The sequence below is a fragment of the Oryza sativa genome, chromosome 10 (assembly GCF_034140825.1).
Source record: "Oryza sativa Japonica Group chromosome 10, ASM3414082v1".
In the NCBI taxonomy this organism is placed as follows: Eukaryota; Viridiplantae; Streptophyta; class Magnoliopsida; order Poales; family Poaceae; genus Oryza; species Oryza sativa.
This window is the reverse complement of record NC_089044.1, coordinates 1,777,654-1,796,307: the sequence shown is the minus strand read 5'-3', so window position 1 is coordinate 1,796,307 and position 18,654 is coordinate 1,777,654. Positions and strand designations below refer to the sequence as shown.

General features: G+C 43.0%; 2 protein-coding genes and 2 pseudogenes across 3 annotated transcripts; 3 read left to right on the top strand and 1 right to left on the bottom strand.

Moving 5' to 3' along the window:
* The first annotated feature begins 1,326 nt into the window (after window positions 1–1,326).
* On the top strand, window positions 1,327–4,323 carry LOC4348031 (putative F-box/LRR-repeat protein At4g13960; annotated as a pseudogene). The gene is made up of 5 exons (XR_001540199.3): window positions 1,327–1,391; window positions 1,569–1,623; window positions 1,816–2,702; window positions 3,432–3,583; window positions 3,685–4,323. The product of XR_001540199.3 is annotated as a putative F-box/LRR-repeat protein At4g13960 (transcript).
* A 1,102-nt stretch (window positions 4,324–5,425) lies between these two features.
* LOC112936658 (E3 ubiquitin-protein ligase RDUF2) lies at window positions 5,426–6,079 on the bottom strand. Its single transcript, XM_026020882.1, has one exon. The coding sequence runs from the start codon at window positions 6,077–6,079 to the stop codon at window positions 5,426–5,428; it is 654 nt and encodes a 217-aa protein (XP_025876667.1).
* An 800-nt stretch (window positions 6,080–6,879) lies between these two features.
* LOC4348029 (uncharacterized) lies at window positions 6,880–14,603 on the top strand. The gene is made up of 11 exons (XM_066304876.1): window positions 6,880–6,944; window positions 7,116–7,166; window positions 7,316–8,237; window positions 9,079–9,234; window positions 9,345–9,514; window positions 9,717–9,828; window positions 11,728–11,825; window positions 11,998–12,048; window positions 12,218–13,139; window positions 13,861–14,016; window positions 14,126–14,603. Exons 3-11 carry the CDS (start codon window positions 7,371–7,373, stop codon window positions 14,297–14,299), a joined length of 2,706 nt encoding a protein of 901 aa, XP_066160973.1. The 5' UTR covers window positions 6,880–6,944; window positions 7,116–7,166; window positions 7,316–7,370; the 3' UTR covers window positions 14,300–14,603.
* Window positions 14,604–15,930: 1,327 nt separating this feature from the next.
* Window positions 15,931–18,478, top strand: LOC107278984 (MEIOTIC F-BOX protein MOF-like; annotated as a pseudogene).
* The last annotated feature ends 176 nt before the right edge of the window (window positions 18,479–18,654 follow it).

The following is an 18,654-nucleotide window of genomic DNA, read 5'->3' as shown; positions in this document are numbered from 1 at the left end:
TGTGGCATGTTGATGTGAGGTCGCCGGACACTGCGTCGAGAGAGAAATCGCGAGGTGGCGGCGACAAGGCGCGACGCACCGGGGAAAACTTGAGCAGCAGTGAGTAGGGGTAGGTCTTACACTACTGTAGAAATCATCTTTGGTCGGTCGGCCAAATTCCACAATAATCTCGGTTGCTAAAAAAACCAAGACTAAAAAATATTTTTAGTCCTGGTTAAAAGCCTAGCGCTATTTTTTTTATCTTTAGTCCCGGTTCAATAGTTGGAAGGCCCCCAACGAACTTAAGTCAGTCTCGGTTGGTAACACCAACCGGGCTAAATAATCTCTCCCCCACGATTTACGCACTCTCTCTCTCTCTCCCTTATCTCCTCACGCACAACGCCCACTCCTTCAGTCCTTCTCCTCCTCCCCCACTCCTCTATCCCTCTCCCTCCTCCTCCTCCTCCCTCTCCCTCTAAGTCACAGACGCGGCGCCCTGCGGGGCCGCGCCCGGCCAGGCCGCCGTGTCCGGTGGAGGCCGGTGCGAGGGCCACGCCCAGCGGCGGCAGGCGGTGGATTTTTTTTTTCTTTTCTTTTTTCGTTGTTATTTGTGAATGATTGTTTGTTGAGAATAATTTGTTCAGTCGATCTGTGATTTGAGAATGAGTATGTTGTTGTGATTTGAGAATGATTATGTTGTTGTGGATGATTTGATTTGAGAATGTTGTTGTGGATAATTTGGGATGTTGGGAGATGATATTTTTTTAATGATTAGGAGATATCGAGCGCGATATATGTAAAATAGGGAAAAAAAAGCCTTATGTTACCAACCGGGACTAAAAATCCATCTTTAGTCCGGGTTATTTCAACCAGGATTAAAGATGAAAATCTTTAGTCCCGGTTGCATAATCGGGACTACTGGAGGTTACAAACCGAGATTAAAAAGGTTTCTTCAGCAATTGAGTTTGAGCTTAGAGAAATTGAGAATGTGAGAGGTTGAGTGGATCTGGATGACGGTCCAAATTTCTACAGTATGTCAAAAACCCTAGGGTGGCTTATCCATTTTTCAATATTACCCCTGAGTTCATAGTACCAACGACCAAGGCAAGCAAAAGGAAGGGTATTGTGTGTCCAAACACAAAACCACCCAGTTCTACAGAACCGCACCGGTTCAGCGGTCCATAAAAACTACCCGGTTTATCCGATTTTTACCGGTCCGACTGCGGGGACGGTCTTTGTGCTGAACCGAGCCGTCATGGTCACCAGTTCCAGTTTTTCCGGTTCAACAGCCGGACCGGTCCCTTTTTTTTACTATGATATACAGCAGTGTCCCCACCAGTCAGTAGCAGTGGCGAAGGAAGCGTATCTCCCATTCCCCGGAGCGCTCGAGGGCAGCGAATCGCGATTTCGAGGTACGTACAGCTCCCTCCTCCCTTCCATCTCTTCTTGCATCGATCCCCTCCCTCCTCTAGATGTTCTTCACGGATCAATCACTGCTCGAGCGTTGTTTCTTGCGCTGAGATCTCGAATCTTGCTCGGAGTTGTGCTGCTGTGGATTCATGGCTTATTGATTCTTGGGTCTTGTGCAGTTTCCACGCGCGCCACCTGTTCGACGAAACGCCTGCCTGAGCGAGCGATTTCGAGGTATGGCTCCTTTCCTTCCTTCCTTCCTCCCAACTCTTCTTGCATCGATCCTTCTTCTCTGGATGTTCTTCACGGAAAAACTGCTCGAGCGTTGTAACCGTTGTTTCTTGTGTTACGGTGTCAGATATTTCTTCGAAGTTAAGCTGCAGGTTGATGGGTTCCTGATTCTTGGTCTTCCTCTTCTGTGTGCAGTTTCCACGCGCGCCATCTGTTCGACGAAACGACTCTGCGCGCGTGCTCGGCCACCATGGAGGGGTCGCCTGGCAAGATCAGGCTCAGCACCCTCCCCGACGACATCGTCTTCCGCATCATGTCCTTCCTGACCATGCGCCAGGCTGTGCGGATGTGCGTGCTGTCGCGGCGGTGGCGCAACCTCTGGCGCACCGTGCCCTGCATCAACGCTGACATCAGCGAGTTCAAGCGGAGAGATACCGAGCACTATGATCAAGAGACGGAATTGGCGTTCAAGATGTTCATGGAAAGGCTGAATGAGCTCCGCGACCCCGCCCCCTTGATACACACGTTTCGGTTCAGGTGCATATTGGATTTGAATGAGGAAATCAACCATATCTTGGACTCGGAAGTTATCAACGGATGGATTAGCCACGCTGTGCAGAAGCAGCCACTTTCTGGATATTGTCCTGCTGTGTGACAAATTGGAGCTCAATCACTCTGCATTCAATTGCCGCTACCTCAGAAGAATTGACTTCACCAATGTTATTTTGATGCAAGGATTCTTCAAGCAACTCGAGATGGGCTGTCCAGCAATGAGAGGTCTCTTCTTAGATGAATGCAGCGTTGAGGATGTTGAGATCTCCTCCCAGACACTGAAGGTTTTGACCATCAAGAATACTCATGTCTCCTATGGCAACAAGACTACTATTTCGACCCCCAGTGTTACTTATCTGAAGTTGTGGAGCCCTTTGAATGGCACATATGTGCTTAATGACATGCCATTACTAGTGACTTCATTACTGGTACTTTATCATGTGCAAGACTCTGGTGATTTTTTCCAAAATCTCAGGAGCCTTTCTGCTGCTAAAAGTTTGGAGTTCGATTATGTTGGGAGAAGAAAACAGGTAAGCTTATTGGTCTTACACATCTCACTTTCCTTATTATATCCAGGAATCTTAATGTAGATATTGATATGAAAAAGGAAAAAACTCAAGCTCGGTGTTTCTTATTGACACTTCACAATTCACAATTACACCTTCAAAACTAAGCGTTGCATAACTAATTCTTATGTGTGAAATCATGATGATTTTAAGGATCACTGATGCCATCAACCATTCGATGCAATCTATTTCATGTTGTCAGTTTATTTGTATACCAATCAACCTGTTGGTCAAGCAAGAAGTTGGCTATTTGATTTCACAATGAAACTGGAGCATTTCCCATTTGGTAACTCAACATGCTCTTGTTTGCTGCAATATTGGGTTCGCAACTGAAAATTTATCTTTTAAGAAATCCGGGTGATTGTCTAACTTCAATTGACATTAATGCACATGAATTTGAAAATTAAGACATACTCAAAGTCAACATACAAATGGAAATGCCTCAGCAAATGTTGAAAGTCTTACTCCTGCTGCACCGCACAATAGTTTTTTGCATTGTGATTAGACTAGTGTAACTACCTAACTTTCAACGAAAGTCTTGGTGAAAGCAAACTAGTATAGTATCATTTATTCTGGTTTTTGGTTGGCATAATGTTAGTGCTTTGGATTGTGTTGTCATGTTTAGTGTGAAATTTTGTCTATAACATGGCATGATTTTTTCTGTTGCCACATAATCATTTCAATATTGTGCAGCTGACAATTGAAAACAATTTGCAATTGTACCCAAAATTCAACAATCTTGTCAGCCTGACTCTCGGTCAATGGTGTCTGGATGCAAACTTCTATGGATTGACGGTCTTCCTTCAGACCTCACCAAAAATAAGCTAACTCTAAAGCTTGAAAAGGTAAATCTTTTCCTCCAAATGCATATTTATCCTTCTTGAATCATTTTTCACATGTCAATCGAGAATTAGCTCATCTTATTTTGTTGCTATATTATCACCAGGAAAAACCACAAAGAATCATTGGCAAACTTGAAGATAGATCATTTACATGTGAGCACCTTACGCGTGTTGAAGTCGTATGCTCGGAGGATGATCCCCTGGTCGAAGACGTGGTGAACTTCTTTGTAAATAGTGGACTGACCTCTGCTCAGGTTCATATCATACGCCGGGTGTAGATCAAGTACATGTGAGCACCTTACGTGTGTTGAAGTCTTATGCTCGGAGGATGATCCCCTGGTCAAAGACGTGGTGAACTTCTTTGTAAATAGTGGACTGACCTCTGCTCAGGTTCATATCATACGCCGGGTGTAGATCAAGTACATGTGAGCACCTTACGTGTGTTGAAGTCTTATGCTCGGAGGATGATCCCCTGGTCAAAGACGTGGTGAACTTCTTTGTTAATAGTGGACTGACCTCTGCTCAGGTTCATATCATAACATTTGTTGCTCCAGTTGAGTCCGAAAGCACATATAAACATGTATACTGCTCTTGTTTGGTGCTATGATATGAGTAGAAACAATCATGTCTTAGTAGTACTATGTAAGTGAAAGGTCTGTCACCTTGTTCTGTTGATGTTCTATTGTCCTATAACCAAGACGTACTGCAAGTTGATGCTTGAGTACTCTATTATTTTGCCTTTATATTTTCCCGACGTGATGTTATACACCATGACTGGAATTGAGATCACCTTTGCTTGTATGACTGTAACTTTAGCAGTCATATAACCATCTTTGGATCAAATAACAAGGACTCAGATCGCACCAATGCTGACAAACAGTATTGCTCCTAAATCCAGGCCGTTGAAACCTTTGATCTGATGGTAGTGAAGATATAAGACTGCTAAACTGAAGATATAAGACTGCTAAACTTGCAGTCCCTATTCAAACTGCATGGGATCCCAATCCATGACTCTGGCTCTATCCCCTTCAGTACGACTCATTAGATTTTTTTTCCTTTTTGTGTAATGTACACATGAAATAAAAAATTACTTCCGCTGTTTCATATTATAAGTTGTTTTTGACTTTTTTTTTACTAGTCATTTTTTTAGGTTTAACAAAGTTTATAGAAAAATTGAATAACATCTAGAAATTAGTTTTATTAAATGTAACATTGAACATATTTATATTTTGCGTTGGAAATATTTTTATTTTTCCAACAAACTTGGTCAAGTTTAAAAATGTTTTTTAAAAAAAGTCAAAACAACTTATTATATGAATATGAAACGGAAGGAGTGGATTTTACTGGAAATAATGAGCATGGTTATATATCAACAAGCTGCAACAATTTTCTGTATCAGTGGAAAACAACAAAATCAAAAAGCTGTTAATTTTTTCATACAACTATATATTTGTTATGAAACACCACTGTCACACACATGGTTATGGAATCTGTGTCACACATTGTATTCTTTGATCGAAAATTTCACAAACATGGGGCACCAACATCGTCGATTCAGAGACTCGTGTAATGGCGGTGCAGTTGCACCTGAAGAATTCGATGCAGTGGCATCGGCTTATCAGATTTTGGGTGAAGCTGTCGTACCACTGTTGTAGGAGTAGGTGGTAAAGGGAGACATATATATAACCCTATTTGTTTCACTTATGTTTGTATGCTTATAAGCTACATTTTAAATTTTCAAACTTAATTTTAGATTTGATTTGATGTTGTTTAAAGGGTTAATTCGATCCATGCCACTGCAACTTTGCCAAATTAAAAAATTATCACTAATATTCATCATATCAGCTACATGTCACTCGAAATTTCTAAAATTAAAACCATGCCACTCCCGTCACTTTTTCTGTCTCCTCTCCGGCGATTGAACTGGGCGAGTGGGCGGCCCCGCGGCATGGAGATGGAGGCCTTGGAGGCCGGCGGGTTCTCCCTTGCGCGGGAGAGGCCGCCGGCTTCGATCTGGGTGAGCTGGTCGAGGAGACGCTCGAAGGCGGAGCCCATGAGGAAGTCCGACATGGTCTCCGGGAGCGGGCGGAGGCCGGAGCCCACGCCGTCGTCGTAGAAGAGCTCGAAGCTAGTAACCGTGGCGAGGGAGTCATCGTCGCCGGCAGCTACGGCAGCGGGGGAGCGGCAAAGCACGATGACGGGGTTGAACGGCGAGCGGTCATCGGCTGCCGCCACTGCGTCAGCGCAGCATGTCCGTCGCAGGCGCAGGTCTTTGGCGTGGTGCGCGCACGGGTGGCGGAGGTAGGCGGTGCACGGTGGGGGTGCACCCATCTCCTCGAGGATGCCGCCGCCGTAGTTCGGGTAGGCGACAGCGGAGTCTTTGTGAGGGGCGGCACGCACGAAGGGGTCGCAATTGTAGCACCAGTAGGAGGAGGACGCCGGCGCAGCACCGGCAGCGGAAGGGGAGGAGGAGAAGGAAGAGGAAGGGGAAGAAGCCATCGGAAACCACTTTTTGTTCTCTCTCAGATCTGCTTGGAAACCACTGCAAGAAGGGATTTTTGTTTGGTTTGTTGTTTACCGGCGGTGGTCAAGGACTTAGGTTCCTGAGGGCGGCGCGGTTGCAGCAGCAGGAGGAGGAGGAGGAGCGGTGTTGTGGTGGGAGGTTGGTCGGAGGAGAGGAGAGGATAGGAGAGGAAACATGAGGGGAAACGAATAAACTGGGGGAGGGGGGACAAAGACGGCGTGAGAGAGGAGACAGAAAATGTGACGGGAGTGGCATGGTTCTAATTTTAGAAATTTCGAGTGGCATTGTAGCTGATATGACAAATAGTAGTGGCGTTTTTTTTTAAATTTAGCAAAGTTGCAGTGGCATGATCCAATTAACCCTAATTATTATGATCAAAATTAACTTAATTACTACTCGCTCTGTTTCAGATTACAAGTCATTTTTGACTTTGATCAAAGTCCATCTGTTTCAAGTTTGGTCAAGTTTGTATAAAAAAATACTAACATTTTTAACCCAAGATAAATATATTATGAATATATTCGATTATAGATTCAGTGTAACTTATTTGGTGTTACAAATATTACTATATTTATTTATAAACTTGATTAAATTTGGAGTAGTTTGATTTTAACCAAAGTAAAACTGACTTATAACATGCAACACAAAATGACTTATAATATGAAATGGACGAAGTACGACTAGATTCTACAACCACATTAGTATTATTTTACCGGACAGAGTATTTCATTGCAGCAGACACATTTATCCAACCTGAACCGTCCATGTTTCCATCGAGGGAGCAGTAAAAAAACCATTCCCCGGAGCGCTCGAGGCGAATCGCGAATTCGACATTTCGAGGTACATACAGCTCCCTCCTCCCTTCCATCTCTCCATGCATCGATCCCCTCCCCTAGAATGTTCTTCACGGATCAATCTCTCCTCGAGCGTGCTTTGCTGTGTTACGATCTCAAATCTTGCTTGGAGTTGTGCTGTGGATTCATGGCTTATTGATTCTTTGGTCTTGTGCAGTTTCCACGCGCGCCACCTGTTCGACGAAACGCCTGCCTGCGCGGTTTCGAGGTACGGCTTCCAACTCTTCTTGCATCGATCCTTCTTCTCTATATGTTCTTCCCTGACCAATCAATGTCTTCTCGAGCGTCGTTTCTTGTGCTTGGAGTTGAGCTGCGGGTTGTTCGGTTCCTGATTCTTGGTCTTCCTCTCTCGTGCAGGTTCCACGCGCGCCACCTGTTCGACGAAACGCCTCTGCGCGCGTGCTCGGCCGCCATGGAGGGTTCACCTAGCAAGAGCAGGGGGGTCACGGGCCCAGCGCACACTGACGACGGGGACTGGTTCAGCGACGTCCCGGACGACATCATTCTCAATATCATGTCCTTCCTGACCACGCGCCAGGCTGTGCAGACGTGTGTGCTGTCGCGGCGGTGGCGCAACCTCTGGCGCTCCGTGCCCTGCATCAACTCCGACATAGACGAGTTCACGCGGGACTCCGACTCGGAAGGATACTATGATGAAAAGACGGAATTGGCGTTCATTATGTTCATGGAGAGGGTGATGGAGCTCCGTGACCCTGCTGCCTTGATAAGCACGTTTCAGTTCAGGTGCAAATTTGAATTGGATGAAGGATTCGATGATATCTCGGACCCTGAAGATATCAACGCATGGATTAGCCACGCTGTGCAGAAGCAGGCACGGGTTCTGGATATTGTTGTGCTGTGTGACAAATTGTATCTCGACCACTCCGAGTTTGCTTCCCGCTATCTCACAAGAATTGAGTTCACCAGTGTTGTTTTGATGGAAGGATTCTTCAAGCAACTCGAGATGGGCTGTCCAGCATGGGAAAGTCTCTTCTTAGATGAATGCGCCGTTAATGATGTTGAGATCTCCTCCCAAACACTGAAGGTTTTGACCATCAAGAACACTCTGTTCTCCAGTGACAAGACTACTATTTCGACCCCGAGTGTTACTTATCTGAAGTTGTGGAGGCCTGTGGATAGCTGTGTGTTTAATGACATGCCATTACTAGTGACTTCATTACTGGTACTTTATCATGTGCAAGACTCTGGTGATTTCTTCCAAAATCTCAGGAGCCTTTCTGCTGCTAAAAGTTTGGAGTTCAATTATATTGGGAAAGAGGTATGCTTATTGGTCTTACGCATCCCACTTTCCTTATTATATCCATGCATCTTAATGTACGTATTGATACGAAAAAAGAAAACAAACTCAAGCATGTTGTTTCTTATTGACACTTCAGAATTGCACTGGCAAATTAAGACGAATTCTTATGTGGGAAATCATGATGTGTTGTAAGAATGACTGATGCCATCAACCATTCGATGTAATTTATTTCATGTTGTCAGTTCATTTGTGTATAAATCAACCTGTTGGTCAAGCAGACCTGAACTATCTTAGCTGGCTATTCGATTTCACAATGAAACTGGAGCATTTCCCATTTGGTAACTCGACATGCTCTTGTTTGCTGCAATATTGGGTTGGCAACTGAAAATTCATCTTTTCAGAAATCTGAGTGATTGTCTAACTTCAATTGACATTGCTGCACATAAATTTGAAAATTAAGACATACTCAAAGTTAACATACAAATGGAAATGCCTCAGCAAATGTTGAAAGTCTTACTCCTGCTACCACATAATAGTTTTTTGCATTTTGTTAAGACTAGTGTAGCTACCTAACTTGCATCGAGAGACTTGGTGAAGGCAAACTAGTATAGTATCGTATATTCTGGTTTTTTGTTGAAATAATTTCTTTCTGTTGTGGCACAATGTTAGTCCTTTGGATTGCATTGTCATGTTTAGGGTCCCTTTGAGTTTTGCAATCCTCTGGTTTTTTGTTGACATCATTTCTTTCTATTGTCATAGTGTTAGTGCTCTGGATTGTGTTGTCATGTTTAGTGGGAATTTTGTCTATAACATGGCAAGGTTTTCTCTGTTGCCACATGATCATTTCAATACTGTGCAGCTGACAATGGAAAACAATTTGCAATTGTACCCAAAATTCAACAATCTTGTCAGACTGACTCTTGGTCAATGGTGTCTGGATGCAAACTTCTATGGATTGATGGTCTTCCTTCAGACTTCACCAAAACTGGAGAAGCTAACTCTAAAGATTGAAAAGGTAAATCTTTTCCTACAAATGTCTACTGATCCTTCTTGAAAGATTTTTCACAAGAACACATGTCAATCGAGAATATAGCTTATTTTATTTTGTTGCTATATTATTATCAGGAAAAAACACAAAGAATCATTGGCAAGATTGAAGATAGATCATTTACATGTGAGCACCTTACGCGTGTTGAAATCGTATGCTCGGAGGATGATCCCCTGGTCAAAGATGTGGTCACCTTCTTTGTTAATAGTGGACTGACCTCTGCTCAGGTTCATATCATACGCCGGATGTAGATCAAGGATGTGTAACCTGCATGGTTAATTGGTTATATATCAACAAGCTGCAACAATTTTTTGTATCAGTGGAAAATAAGAAAATCACAAAACTGTTAATTTTTTCATACAATTATATATTTGTTATGAAACACCACTGTCACACACATGGTTATGGAATCTGTGTCACACATTGTATTCTTTGATCCAAAATTTCAGAAACATGGGGTACCAACATCGTCGATTCAGATACTCGTGTAATGGCGGTGCAGTTTCACCTGAAGAATTCGATGCAGTGGCATCGGCTTATCAGATTCTGGGTGAAGCTGTCGTAGCACTGTAGTAGTATTAGGTGGTAACGGAGACATATATATATATATATATATATATATATATATATATATATATATATATATATATATATAACCCTATTAGTTTCACTTATGTTTGTATGCTTATAAGTTACATTTTTAAATTTTTCAAACTTGATTTTAGATTTGATTTGATGTTGTTTAAAGGGTTAATTGGATCTATGCCACTGCAACTTTGCCAAATTAAAAAAATACCACCACTATTCGTCATATCAGTCACATGCCACTTAAAATTTCTAAAATTGGAACCATGCCACTCCCGTCACTTTTTCTGTCTCCTCTCCAACAATTGAGCTAGGTGAGTGGACGGCCCCGCGGCATGGGGATGGAAGCCTTGCAGGCCGGTAGGTTCTCCCTCATGTGGGCGAGGCCGCCGACTTCGATCTGGGTGAGCTAGTCGAGGAGACGCTCGAAGGCATAGCCCATGAGGAAGTCCGACATGGTCTCCGGGAGCGGGCGGAGGCCGGAGCCCGCGCCGTCGTCGTCGCCAGCAGCTACGGCAGCGGGGGAGCGGTGAGGCACGATGACGGGGTTGAATGGCGAGCGGTCGCTAGCCGCCGCTGCTGCGGCAGCGTAGCGTGTCCGTCACATGCGCAGGTCGTTGGTGTGGTGCGCGCGCGGGTGGCGAAGGCAGGCGGTGCGTGGTGGGGGCACACCCATCTCCTCGAGGATGACGCCGCCGTAGTCCGGGCAGGCGACGATGGAGTCTTCGTGAGGGGCAGCGTGCACGAAGGGGTCACAGCTGTAGCACCAGTAGTAGGAGGACGCCGGCGCGGCACTGGTGGCGGAAGGGGAGGAGGAGGAGGAAAAGGAAGGGGAAGAAGCCATCGGAAAAGGATCTGCCTAATCACTTTTTGTTCTCTCTCAGATCTGCCCAGAAACCACCGCAAGAAGGGTTTTTTATTTGGTTTGTTGTTTACCAGCGGTGATCAAAGACTTAGTTTCTCGAGGGCAGCACGGTTGCAGCAACAGCAGGAGGAGGAGGAGCGGTGTGGTGGTGGGAGGTTGGTCGGAAGAGAGGAGAGGAGAAGAAGAGGAGAGGAGAGGAGAGGAAACATGAGGGGAAACGATTAAACTGGAGGAAAAGAAACGACATGAGAGAGGAGACGGAAAACGTGACAAGAGTGGCATGGTTTCAATTTTAGAAATTTCCAGTGGCATGTAGCCTATACAACGAATAGTAATGGCATGTTTTTAATTTGGTAAAGTTGCAGTGGCATGGATCCAATTAACCCTAACTATTATGATCAAAATTTATTTATTGACTACTCGCTCTACTTCAGATTACAAGTCATTTTTAACTTTGATCAAAGTAAATATGTTTCAAGTTTGGTCAAATTTGTAAAAAAAAATACTAACATTTTCAACCGAAAACAATTATATCATGAAAATATATTCGATTATAGATTCAATGAAACTTATTTGGTGTAATAAATACTACTATATTTATTTATAAACTTAATTAAATTTAGAGTAGTTTGATTTTGACCAAAGTCAAAATGATTTAGTAATATGAAATGGAGGAATTACATACTCCCTCCGTCCAAAAAAAACTAACAAATCTGGATAAATGGTAGCTCAGATTCGTTGTTCTATAAGGGATCTTTTTGGGACTTATGGAGTAGACTAGATTCTATAACCACATTACTCCAAGGACTTCCTCCGTTTTACCATGTAAGTCATTTTAGCATTTCGTATATTTATATTGATATTAATGAATCTAGATATATATATCTATCTAGATTTATTATCTGTCTAGATTCATTAAAATAAATTTGAATGCGGAAAATGCTAGAATGACTTGCGTTGTGAAACGGAGTCCATATTATTTAACCGGACAGAGTATTTCATTCCGGCAGACACATTTATCCAACCTGAACCGCCCATGTTTCCATCGAGGGAGCAGTGAACCTTTCCCCGGAGCGCGCGAGGCGAATCGCGAATTCGACATTTCGAGGTACACACAGCTCCCTCCTCCCTTCCATCTCTCCATGCATCGATCCCCTCCCCTAGAATGTTCTTCACGGATCAATCTCTCCTCGAGTGTGCTTTGCTGTGTTACGATCTCAAATCTTGCTTGGAGTTGTGCTGTGGATTCATGGCTTCTTGATTCTTTTGGTCTTGTGCAGTTCCCACGCGCTCCACCTGTTCGACGAAACGCCTGCCCGAGCGGTTTCGAGGTACGGCTTCCAACTCTTCTTGCATCGATCCTCCTTCTCTGGATGTTCTTCCCTGACCAATCAATTTCTTCTCGAGCGTCGTTTCTTGTGCTACGATCTCGATTCTTGTGCTGGGAGTTGAGCTGCGGGTTGTTGGGTTCTTGATTCTTGGTTTTCCTCTCTCGTGCAGTTTCTACGCGCGCGACCTGTTCGACGAAACGCCTCTGCGCGCGTGCTCGGCCGCCATGGAGGGGTCGCCTAGCAAGAGGAGGGGGGTCACGGCCCCAGCGCACACTGACGACGGGGACTGGTTCAGCGACGTCCCGGACGACGTCATCCTCAACATCATGTCTTTCCTGACCACGCGCCAGGCTGTGCAGACGTGCGTGCTGTCGCGGCGGTGGCTCAACCTCTGGCGCTCCGTGCCCTGCATCAACGCCGACGTCGGCGAGTTCCAGCGGAGCGACACTGAGTGGGAAGAGTATGATCAAGAGAGGGAGTCGGCATTCAAGATGTTCATGGATAGGGTGCTGGAGCTCCGCAACCCGGCCGCCCCGATACGCACGTTCCGGTTCAGGTGCTGCAGATTGGACGGATTCGAAGGCACCTCGGACGAGGCAGATATGAACAGATGGATTACCCACGCTATGCAGAAGCAGCCCTGGGTTCTGGATATTCTCGTGCTGTATGACGCATTGAAGCTCGATCACTCTGCGTTTACCTGCCGCTACCTCACAAGAATCAAGTTCATCAATGTTCTTATGATGCCAGGTTTCTTCCAGCAACTCGAGATGGGTTGTCCAGTATTGGAAAATCTCTTTTTAGATGAATCCATCGTTGCGGATGTTGAGATCTCCTCCAGGACACTGAAGGTTTTGACCATCAAGAGCACTCAGTTCTCCTATAAGTTCAGGACTACTATTTCGACCCCGAGTGTTACTTATCTGAAGTTGTGGAGGCCTGTGAACGGCATATATGTGTTCAACGACATGCCATTACTAGTGACTTCAATTCTAGTACTTTATGATGTACAAGACTCTAGTGATTTCTGCCAAAATCTCAGGAGCCTTTCTGCTGCTAAAAGATTGGAGTTCGATTATTTTGGGAGGAAGGTATGGTTATTGGTCTCACACATCCCCCTTTCCTTATTACATCCATGCATCTCAATGTAGTTGTCGATATGAAAAAGGAAAAACTCAAGCATGGTGTTTCTTATTGACACTTCACAATAGCACCGGCAAAACTAAGCGTTGCATAACTAATTCTTATGCGTGAAATCATGATGTGTTGTAAGGATGACTGATGACATCAATCATCAATGCAATCTAGCTATTTCGTGTAGTCAGTTCATTTGTATATAAATCAAGCTGTTGGGGTCAAGCAGACATGAACTATCTAAGTTGGCTATTCAATTTCACAATGAAACTGGAGCATTTCCCATTTGGTAACTCGACATGTTCTTGTTCGCTGTAATATTGGGTTGTCAACTGAAGATTCATATTCATATTTTGAGAAATCTGAGTGTTTGTCTAATTTCAGTTGTCATTACTGCACATAAATTTGAAAATCAAGACAACCTCAAAGTCAACATACAAATGGAAATGTCTCCGCAATTGTTGAAAGTCTTGCAATAGTTTTTTGTGTTGTGTTTAGACTGGCGTAGCTACTTAAATTGCATCAAAAGCATCCTGACAATTAAATCGCATGTGCTATTATGGTCTTTTATCGCATAATGTTAGTGCGCTGGATTGTGTTTTCATGTTTTGTTGGAAATTTTGTCTATAACATGGCAAGGGTTTTCTGTTGCAACATAATCATTTCAGTATCGTGCAGCTGACAATGGAAAACAATTTGCAATTGTACCCAAAATTCAACAATCTTGTCAGCCTGACTCTTGGTCAATGGTGTTTGGATGCGAACTTCTATGGATTGGTTGTCTTCCTTCAGAACGCACCAAAACTGGAGAAGCTAACTCTGGAACTTGAAAAGGTAAATCGTTTCATCCATATGTATACTGACCCTTCTCGAGAGATCTTTCACAAACACACATGTCAATCAGGGATGTAGCTTATTTGTTTTCTTTCTATAATATCATCAGAATACGCCGGAAAGAATCATTGGCAAGCTTGAAGATAGATCATTTACATGTGAGCACCTTACCCGCGTCGAAGTTGTATGCTCGGAGGGTGATCCCCTGGTCAAAGATGTGGTCAACTTCTTTGTTAATAGTGGACTGACCTCTGCTCAGGTTCAGATCATACGCTGGTGCTAGATCGAGTATGCGTGACCTGCAATTTTCTGGTCTGAGGAGATATGAAACGTCAAAAAGGATCAAGCATTCTCTGAACATTCCATTCAAAAATCGCTCTCTTGCAGTTACATTCGTTGATTCCAGTTGAGTCAGAAAGCACATAGACATGTTTACTGCTTTTGTTTGGTGCTATGATGTCAGTAGAAGCAATCATGTATTGGTTCCTGTACTTGCATCCTTCTGTGATGTTCTGTTGTACAGAAGATACTGCATGTCTGCATGTACATGCTTGGGTACTCTATTTGGCCTTTATGTTTTACTGACATGATGTTACACTCCTATGACTCTGCTGGCTCTATCCCCTTCCATGCTTCTAATGTTCACATGAGATCTTAATTTTAGGTGGTTCTAGAAATAATGAACATGGTTATATATCAACGAGCTGCAACAATTTTTATATCAGTGGAAAACAAGAAACATCACAAAACTGTTATTTTTTTTAATGCAGTTATATCTTTGTTATGAAAATGAAAACTGTCACACTCGCACACATTGTTATGGAATCTGCTGCGTCACACGTTGTATTCTTTGAAAGAAAATGTCGCAAACTGTCGTAGCAAGCTGATAAGATTTTCAGCGAAGCTGTCATAGCAAACGGCGGAGCCATGAATTTTTGTCATGTGGGGCCGACTATTAATACTTCACATTTTAATGGGATCATTTATGCAAATCTTAATGGATTTACACATGAAAATTTTAAGACTCTCAAGGGTGTTTGTGAAATAGTTGTGGGGCCAGCCGACCATATAGCTAATAGGTTGGCTCAAACACTAGTTATAAGGGGCTTGAGTTACCATGCTTGCTTCAAAACTCTATGTAAATCTTTTAGAAATTATATAAAAAAAATAAAATATATAATTTCTAACGTGTTAAATCAGCCCTAGGCCCGCAAATATTTTGGTTCTGCCGCTGACTGATCGTAGCATTGTTGTAGTTAGTAGGTGGTGAGAGAGACATAAGACCTGTTTGTGGAGATTAAGATTTTGATATACAGCTGGTGAGAATCTAGAGAAGCTATGAAACCCAACCTAGATTTTGACTTTTAGTTCATTTTCTAGATTCCATAACTACAAATTCTCAAAATTTGGATAAAAATCTAAACTGTTTGAGAAAGCTTCTAGCAGCTAAAGATTTTAGGGAAAATGCAATTTCCATAAGCTTCTCCAAATTGACCCATAGTGATCTACAAATGCCTATGGGATGACACCATATATATGTTGCAGGCGTGATGGTCCAACGATGGGACGTTTCACCATTAGCATAAATATTGTTTCTTATAGGAGTACAGTATCCATTCCTCTTATAGTCACAAAATAATGTTGTTCTAGACTTTTGAAAGTTTTTTTTTTGCCGGGTTGACAAAGGATTAGCCGGCCAAATTTCATCGATATTTTGAGGAGAAACTGTTAAAAATTTAACCACGACAGTATACCCAAAACTACCTGAGACAAGCAAGAAAGAAAGAACTAAAGTGTTGGTTGTCGGTCCAAAGGGAAATCTCCTCCATTTTCTGTTAATCTGAACCATCCATCTTCCATCAGAGGGACTAAAGTAAAACCGCAAATACACCCAGCGTCCCAACAAAAACAAGCAGTCAATCGAGCGCTTGAGACGCCAACACCATTCGCGATTTCGAGGTACACCTCCCATCACCTTCAACTCCATCTCTTCTCGCATCTTTCTTCTATCGATGTTCTTCACGGATTCAATCTTCAATCTCTGCTCGAGCGCCGCGGTCTCAAATCTTTGCTCACGGTTGAGCCGCGGATTCATGGCTTCTTGATTCTTTGATTTTGTTTTTCCTCTACTGTGCAGTTTCCACGCACGCCACCTGTTCGACGAAACGCCTCTGGGCGTGCGCGTGTGCTCACGGGCTCACGGCCATGGCTCCGGCGCACGCCGATGGCAAGGACTGGTTCAGCGCGCTCCCCGACGACATCGTCCTCCACATCATGACCTTCCTGACCACGCGCCAGGCCGTGCGGACGTGCGTGCTGTCGCGGTGGCGCAACCTCTGACGCACCGTGCCCTGCATCAACATCCACATCCATGAGTTTGGGCGGAACGAAACCGGCTTTATCAAGTATGATCAAAAGATGGAGTTGTCGTTCAACAGTTTCCTTGACAAAGTGCTGAAGCTACGCGACCCCGCCGCGTCGATACGCACCTTCTGCTTCAAGTTCTACAGATTGACCAGAATCGAAGGTGCCTCGGCCTCGGAACTCGGAAGATATGAGCAGATGGATTAGCCACGCTTTGCAGAAGCATATGCCCGAGTTCTGGACATTGTTGTGTTGTCTGGTAAACTGGAGCTAAACCACTATTCTGCGTTTGCTTGCCGCTTCCTCACAGCAATCAACTTCGTTAGTGTTGCTATGAAGCAAGGTTTCTTCAAGCAACTCGAGAAAGGCTGCCCATCGTTGGAAAATCTCTCCTTAGATGAATGCATCATTGTGGATAGTGACACATCTCCTCTCAGACACTGAAGGTTTTGAGCATCATTGATACTTGGTTCCCCTGGAAGTACAAGACTACTATTTCTACCCCGAGTGTTACCATTTTTTCCTTGTGGTGGCCTTTGAGCGGCACAATTGTGTTCAATAACATGCCATTACTAGTGAATTCATTGCTGGTACTTCATGTCGAACAAGCCTCTAGTGATTTCTGCCAAAATCTCAGGAGCCTTTCTGCTGCTAAAAATTTGACCTGCCATTTCTATTATGATGGGAAAAAGGTATTGCAATTGATCTTAGATATATATCCCCCCTGCCCTTATTATATGCATGCATCTTAATATAGGTATTGATATGAAAAATAATAAAACTTAAGCACGCTGTTTCTTCTTGACACTTCACAATTCCACTATATTAGTTACCTGTACCGGCACAACTAAGCGTGGCATAACCAATTCTTATGTCATGAAATCATGACTGATGCCATCAACCATCCAATGCAATCTATTTCATTGTATTCAGCTCATTTATACATAAATAAGACTTTTGGTCAAGCAGACCTGAATTATCTTAGTTCGCTGTTAGATTTCACAATGAAAGTGGACCATTTCCCATTTGGTAACTGGCATGTTCTTGTGTGGCTGCAATATTGGGTTGGCCACTGAAAATTCTTCTTTTCAGAAATCTAAGTGATTGCTTAACTTCAATTGACATTATTAAATATAAAATTGAAAAATAAGATAAATATGCTTCAGCAATTGAAAGTCTTACTCCTGCTGCTACCTCACTATAGATTCGCGTTGTGTTTAAAATTTTTGACATAGCATTGTGTTTAAGCTGATGTAGCTACCTAATTAACTTGCATCTGAAGCATCTTGACTGTTAATCCACACGTGCTAAAGAGATTCATTGAGACCAAACAAGTGTAGCATTGTTTATTCTGATTCTTTGTTGACGCAATTTCTTTTTCTAGTGGTCTTTTATGATCCGCTATGTTGAAGTTATAGTTGTACCTGCACCGCAAATATAATACTTATTGCATAATGTTAGTGCTCTGAATTTTGTTTTCAAGTTTCTAATTTAGGTAATCATGTTTATAAATGGCCTTCTGCAACATAGTCATTTCAATATTGTGCAGCTGACAATTGAAAACAATTTGCAACGGTATCCAAAATTCATCAATCTTGTCAGCTTGACTCTTGGTCAATGGTGTCTGGATGCAAATTTCTATGGATTAATTGTTTTTCTTCGGAACTCACCAATACTGGAGAAGCTAAATCTGGAACTTGAAAAGGTAAATCTTTCCCTCTAAATGTATACTGATCCAACTTGAAAGATTTTTAGCAAGCACACATGTCATCAGGAGAATATAGCTTACCTGTTTTTCTTGGTATATATAGCATCGTTGGGGAAAAACATCACAAAGAATGATTGGCGAGCTTGAAGAAAGATCATTTACATGTGAGCACCTTACAAGTGTTAAAGTCAAATGCTTGGCGGATGATCCCCTGGTCAATGGCGTTGTCAACTTTTTTGTTAAAATGGGATTGAACTCTGCTCAGGTTCATATCGAACACTGGAGCCAGCCAGCTCTAGGATGAAAATTCCTGTCTGAGATATGAAAAGTAAAAGGATCAAGCATTTGTTTTTTTTTTATATAATGGAAGCTTTATTGAAACTCGATCAATTACATTCGTTTGACATTCCATTTTAAAGTCGCTCTCTTTCGGATACTAGTGATCGTGCACGTGCAAGGCACGTATAAGCCAATATCAATTAAACCAGATATATCCTCTCCAACTAATATAAATCAAACTCGTCATATTGCAAGAGAACATTTTTATTATGCACAAACCATATTAA